We start from the raw sequence: 6,691 nt of genomic DNA on the forward strand, positions 1-6,691 counted from the left end.
CTAGCCCCCCGGACCCCTTTTTTTTTTTTTTTTTTTTTTGGAGAGGTTTTCGCTATAGGGTGTGTGTGCTCGCCAGATAGACAGAGAGAGACATAGAGACAGAAAGCGAGAAATCACCCCCCAGGGGGGATGGTCACGTCGCAATCCCTTCTCCTCCATTCTCCTCTTGGGCACGCACGCACATGCTCCCGGCGTGAGTTCTAAGCCACCGGGTCCGGGATGCGAACCGTGGTCCACTACGTGGGAGTCCAGCGACATAGCCATTACACTAACTGCTGGTTCCCAGCACCTCTTACTAGAATGCATAATCCATTAAGTTAAATAATTTTCATTATAAAATGCATGATTATTTCAGAATGTTGATGAAATAGGGAAGATATGCCACTTCCTTGGGCCTGGGATGCTAGGAGACAAGGCCAAATGTGATGATGACAACTTTGTTCTTAGCTGGCTTTCACTGGGTGCTTACTGAATGTCAGAGGGTGTTGTAAATGCTTTCCATGGATCGTTTCAGCTGATGCTCACAACACCAGGGACAGGCAGCTGAAGCGGACTGGGCCTTGTGCCGCTTTTGACCATTGCCTTCGGTAATCCAGAGGAATCTGGTTCTCTTAGGGTCCAGAGCCAGGCCTTCACAACCAGTAGGGAGGAAGTGATCGAGACCCAAATCCCATGGATTTGGATCCTGAGCCCAGAGTTTAGAAAGGGGAAGGAGAGAGAACACACAGGGTGAGAGACCCTTCCTTTGGCTGTATGGAGTTCCTAGCAGCTGGTCATTTTGAAGTGTCACTTGATGCTCATGGTCCTGTTGAGGCTTCACACCCTGGGAGCGAGGTGGGGAGGGCAGTGATGGTGAGGGGTGCAGGCCAGGTGGAGCCATCAGAATGTGTCCCCGGCCCTAGGACAGCGTACTCTAGAGTGAGTGCTGAGGGTCGGTGCCCTGGCAGGCCCTTAGTCCCTGCCCCTCTTGTCTGGCCCAAGGGAAGCAGGGGGGCACTAGGACCCAGAGGCCAGCACGGTCCCTGACAAGTCTAGAGCAGCACTAGCGCAGAGTGAGACTCATCAGCTGGCAAGCAGGATTCGGTGTCTGGGTTCAGGAATCCTCGGGCAGCAGAGGGGACTTGTTCCTCAGCCCCCATCTCTGCCTCCACCCTACCCCGGTAGGCCACCGAGTGAGGCCCATGGACTGGGGAGGGCCGTGCCCGACGGCTCCTGTGTCTGTCCATGAGGGCCCAGCGCCCTGACCCTCCTGCCTAGGTTTCTGCCTTTTCTCTCTGTCTTTGGCCAGCTGGGGGAGGGGGTGGAGGCCAGGCGAGCAACATGGCCCAGAGCAAGAGGCACGTGTACAGCCGGGTAAGTGGCCCTAATCTGGGGTGGCCCTGGGAGGGCTTCTGGAGCAGGCCCGGGTGCCTGTGGACATCACTGCTGCGGGGGCTGGGATATGGGCTGGAACTCGGCTGGGGGCTTCTAACGAGCCCCCCATGTCCTGGGGCTGTTAGCCTAGGCAGGCTTCTGTCCTCAGAGCAGGGCCCTCCATGGGGGCTGGCAGAGCCTGACCTCTGACTCTCACTGGCCCTCCGTTCAGGGCTTCCTGAGGGGGCCGGCCTATCTCGGGAACTCAGGATGGGAGGATGGGTCAAAAAGGCCTTTCAGGAGAGCCTTTCTTCAGAGCTGCTTTGTTGTGTGTGGCTTGCTTTCTCTTTCTGCTGAGATGGAATCTGCACCCACTGCTGTGTCCACCTGCCTCTGAGAGGCTGATTGGGTTGGGAGGTGGTGGGGGAGGTCTGTGAGTTTGGTTCCAGCCACAGTGTACCTGCATTCCTTGCGTTGTGAGGTCCTGAGAGCCTCCTTGCTGTCCCAGGTGTGGTTTGGGTCCCAGTTTCCCTGGGAGCTGTATCCTCACCTTCCTGGGTGAGTTCTTGTGGGGAAGGGATCTGGGGAATGACAGGCTGGAGGTGCCCTGGCTCTCCCCTGGTTCTGGCGGGGCTTCTTTTGAAGTGAGGTGGGGGTGTCAGAAGGGAGCCCTGTGGACCATGGTGTCATTGTGCCCATTCTTCTGTTTGCTGCCAGGCCTCTGGCTCATGGAGCTGCTCTTACTAAAAATGGCTCAGGTGTGATTTTCTCCTAAACCATGGGCCTCACTGGGACCTGATTTCACATCGTGCCTTTTCATCTTGGGTGTGTCAGAAGCCGAGAGCTTCCCAAGGACAGTGTCTTGAACTGGACCAAGACTTCTTGGTATTCCCATCCGTGGAGTGATAAGCCATCCATTTGGACCACTGGACAGAGTCTGGGGGACAGAGTGAGGGATAGATGTGAGGAACCTGATTTACTTGGCCTAGGTTTTTTGTTTTATAGCAACACAGTACAGGGGATGGCTCTCCAGGGCTTAGGGGCAGAGAGTTAGTTGACTGAACAGGTCTCAGGCCTGGAGGAAGGGAGTCAGTGGTTAGATGGGCAGAGGGTGAGGCATCCAGAGTGAACTGGTGGGGATGTAGATGGTCTGGGAGGAGTCAGGTCTGAGAGGAGTGGTAGTACCCTCAGGGTCTGGAAGGAGGCGCCATTGCTGGCTTCTGAAAGGGAGAGGCCAAGAGAGCCGTCCAAGCCATCTGAAGCCCAGAGGAGATAGGTGACAGTGTAGAGGGAAACCGGATTCTAGATTCTGCGGGTCGCTCACCTACTTGTCTTCCTGGCCCTGGCTCCTGAGTCAGGGCACTGGGTTGTGGGGAGCCTAGTCTAAACAGTTATTTGCTTGGCTTAGTTCCTCTGTTTGGGGCAGTGCTCCTGAGAAAGCAGCCATGTGGTGACATTCACAGATCTATCTGTGAATTCTGATTTGTTATAAAATTTAAATAGAAACTCTTAAAAATTCTAGCAGATTCTAGAGGAATTTGGAGAAGTCTTAGAAGAAACATCTCACTGACACTTTTCAAAGGGGACTCAGGGATCCAGGGAGACGACTTCCGGTTTTTTCAGCCCAGGGTCCTGGCTAGGGCATTTCTCATGTATTAGAGTGACGTCCTTGACCCTAGGCTGCTAATCCCTACGTTTGCGTTGTCTTTCACTCAGACGCCCAGTGGCAGCAGGATGAGTGCGGAGGCCAGTGCCCGGCCTCTGCGAGTGGGCTCCCGTGTGGAAGTGATCGGAAAAGGCCACCGAGGCACTGTGGCCTATGTTGGAGCCACACTCTTTGCCACTGGCAAATGGGTAGGCGTGATCCTGGATGAAGCAAAAGGCAAGAATGACGGGACCGTCCAGGGCAGGAAGTACTTCACTTGCGATGAAGGTCATGGCATCTTTGTGCGCCAGTCCCAGGTACTCATACCCCACCTCTGTGTATGTGCGTACATGCAGGTAACGTCTGTTGCATGCCCAGCTGGTGTTCTGGTACTTGCTTTTCCTGGGTAACCCTCTGATTGGGAGAGGGGGAGGTAGCAGGAGCAGGGGAGGGAAGATTGGAAATCCATCCTTAGGAAAGCTGCCCTGTACTCCCAGCTTGCTTGGGGCCTGGGGAGGGGCCTATAGTGCAGCCATTCTTGATCTGGCTAAAATGAGGCTATTCTGTGACCTTAGATCCAGGTATTTGAAGATGGAGCAGATACTACTTCCCCAGAGACACCTGATTCTTCTGCCTCAAAGGTCCTTAAACGAGGTAACAGCCATCCACTTACATTGCCTCCCTATAGGCGGTATTGTCCGAGACTTCTCCCCATGGCGTGAGGCTGTTCCATCATGGACATTTTGCTGTGTTATATTACCACAGCCCACGTGATGTTCTCTGTCCCTATCCCTCTACACAAACGACACACTTTGTTTCTGTTTGCTCTCTGCAGAGGGAACTGACACAGCCGCAAAGACTAGCAAACTGGTGAGTGGTTTGTGGTGGGAGTGAGATGTAACAGGGAGGGGAAGGAAAGGAGAAGGAGGGACAGCAGATGCTAGGCAGGTAGAAGCAGTACGTAAGCCTAAACTGAGTCAGCCATCTAGTCTGTCCAACCTCCCTGAGAAGGTAGCTTTCTGGGTGCAAGTTGCTGTGTTAGGGCTACAGTAGAGGTGGTAGCAGGAGAAAACTAGTAGACTCCGGAAGTGCAGGGTCAAATGGGACTGATCTGGGAGTGATGGGAAGAACAGGTCCGATCCCAGTATGTAGGCAATATCAATATTCTCCTGTCTTTTAGTATCCACAGATGCCAAGATCTCAAAGGTCTGAGGGCAGGTGTAAGGTAGAAGGTGGAAGAGGGGGCTGTCCTATTCACAGGTGAATGACAAGGAGCCAGGCCCTTGCCTCCTGTTTTAGGTTGTATGCAGAGCGCCCTTCCTGGGTGGTCTCTGCCACTTTGTGCAGGGTTTATGAAGTGAGCTTCCAGACTCTGCAGCTTTCCTGCATCAGGGTGGAAACTAATCCTTGAGGGACACCTCATCCCCCTTGCCCAGGGCTCGACCGTGGCCTGACTCCCCTCGCCTGTGTACACCTGAGTTGGTCATAATACCTGCACCCCGGCCGTCTGGCCAGCTAGCGCAGTGTGATGCCTGTTCTCTAACTCTGCCTTTCCTACTCCTCATGCAGCGGGGAATGAAGCCTAAGAAGGTGGTGTGTTTACTGTTTGTGCCTGGGTGGGCGGGGCTGTGAGCCCCCGCCCCAGCTGTCCTGCATGTCCTTGCACTGCTGCATGCTTACGTGTGTGACGCTGGGGCAGGGATGGCCAGAGGAGAGGTGGCCTTGGCTTTCAGAGTTCCTTTGAGGGGTGCAAGGACATCAGGCCCACATCCAGGCCCAGGTAGTACTCATGAGAGATAGTTTCCCCACCCAGGACTTGTAGTCAGAGACTGCGAACATTAGACTGTGCATAGCAGTGTGAGACAGGGCACTCACACTGGGTTCTTACTGAGTCTGAGCTCGGGGGCTGTGGGAGGATAGACTAGGGGAATGGGGCTGGGAAAGTACCAGGAGAGGTGGTTGTACAGGAGACAGGAGGTCAGGGAACAGAGAACAGGAAGAACGGTCCTGAATTGGAAGGCCTGAGGGTCTGTGCGTGCCTGCCTCTGGGTGGGTGTGACCATGAACACCCACCCGCACCTGGCCCCGTCTGTCTCTTGCTGCCGCCCGCTTCCTCTGGTGGTGTGCCTGAGGCCCCGCTCCCACCCCTTGCAGCCTTACATTAGTTGTCATTTGAGTGGGCTCAACTGTGCCACCCTCTCACCCTGCCACAGACTTTTAAACCCTCAAATTGTAGCCATGACCACCTCCTCACACCAGCCTGGGCCTGGGCCTCTGCTCAAGGCATCTGACGTGCATGTGCTTGTCTGACCTGTACAAACTGTGTTGTATGTAAAATGCTGTGATTTCCTTGTTGGCAGCCTGCATCAGGCCTTTCTCACGGTGCATGGAGAACTGCTGAATTGGGGCAGTGGGAGGGGAGAGGAAAACATCGTTTTGACTTGTGGTTGCTGGCGGACCCTCACGTGGAGTCTCGCAGTGGTAGAGACCACGTGCTGATACTTACTTTGGGCCCTGGCCCTGAGTGGGAATGGGGATGTAAGGAAAATTGATTTAAAGAATGTGGGCCTATTCCAAGGTCATAGAAACTTGACTTTGTCCCTTGATTATTGGAGCCCCCATCTCACCTGAGGTGTCTGACAGAGAAGGGCATGAAACCGCAGTCTATTATCTGTGGGGAGTTCTGGTCGCAGCCTGACCTGACTCTGGACTGGAGCCTGAGCAGTACCTAAGCCCTGTGCTTTGGCAGCTGCCTGGGACATGTGCACAGCCCAGCCTAGGCTACAGCACCTACTGTGCTCATGGTGGAAAATGCCCTTCAGTAGTCAAGTACCCTGCAACCCCTGTTCCTCTGTGTCCCATAGTCCTCTTCTCCAGAGGTTCTCTCAAAGCAGATCTCGTAGCCCAGAGCCCTGCTCTCATTCCATGTGGAACGGGGGATGAGCTCCAGAGCAACAGGGGAAGCAGAGAGCCCAGATGGTTCTGCAAAGTACCCAGTTCTTTCTGGAAGCCCTGCAGAGACAGGCCTTACCCTGAGGACGCTTGGGAGAATGAGCCTGCCATCGTCACTGGAGCTGCTGCTGCCTAGATAGAAAGTTCCTTCCTGGTCTCTCAGTGACTGTGCTCCTCAGAGCTGAAGCCCATTGTAGGAGGGCTGCTCTGGGGTGCATGCCTGATGAGAGACCACAGGGTGTTGCCAGAGGTATAAGAAACAAAAGTGGCTTTAATGTCTGGAGGGTCGAGTGAGTGAGAGAGACTGATGGAGCAGGGAAGCTCTGTGTCCCTGCCCAGTGATGCCCTGGTCCCATTGGGTGCCATTTCCGGGATGGCCTCTGGCCCAGTATTTTGGAGCAAGTTCTTGGGGGTGGGCAAGAGAGAAGAGAAAGGAGTCAGAACCTGTGCTTTGGTGGAAAAAGTGGGGCGGGTTCTGCGTAGGACTTGGTCCAGTCGTGAGCAGGAGGTGGAGCCAGATGAGCCCTGGGCGGTTGCTAGGTGACGGAGGAGCAGTGGCTCCACCCCCATGGAGCAGAGGAGGGTGGGTGCATGACGTCAGGTGGAGCTTGTGCTGCGGCCGCTGAGGCTGCCATCAGCCTAAGCTGGCGAACTGGGCCACGCACCGCTGTGGTGCCTGGCGGAGCCTAGCCATCCCGCTGCACCTGCAGGGGCTTGTGTCCGGCCGCGCCGCGCTTCGGA

General features: G+C 55.1%; 1 protein-coding gene across 7 annotated transcripts in view; it reads left to right on the top strand.

The window, feature by feature from the left end:
• The window catches only part of DCTN1 (dynactin subunit 1), a 34,585-nt gene that overhangs the window by 13,806 nt on the left and 14,088 nt on the right, over positions 1–6,691 (top strand). For 3 of the 7 annotated variants that reach the window (XM_006151221.3, XM_006151222.3, XM_006151223.3), the window contains exons 1-5: positions 1,096–1,353; positions 3,070–3,315; positions 3,574–3,652; positions 3,834–3,868; positions 4,568–4,588. In XM_006151221.3, coding sequence (XP_006151283.1) covers positions 1,321–1,353; positions 3,070–3,315; positions 3,574–3,652; positions 3,834–3,868; positions 4,568–4,588 — 414 coding nt within the window. In that variant the 5' untranslated portion in view covers positions 1,096–1,320. Of the gene's footprint in view, positions 1–1,095; positions 1,354–3,069; positions 3,316–3,573; positions 3,653–3,833; positions 3,869–4,567; positions 4,589–6,691 lie in introns of those variants that run through there. The other 4 variants (XM_006151224.3, XM_006151226.3, XM_027772951.1 and 1 more) reach the window with 2 other exon arrangements.

The sequence above is a fragment of the Tupaia chinensis genome, unplaced genomic scaffold (assembly GCF_000334495.1).
Source record: "Tupaia chinensis unplaced genomic scaffold, TupChi_1.0 Scaffold000316_1, whole genome shotgun sequence".
In the NCBI taxonomy this organism is placed as follows: domain Eukaryota; kingdom Metazoa; phylum Chordata; class Mammalia; order Scandentia; family Tupaiidae; genus Tupaia; species Tupaia belangeri.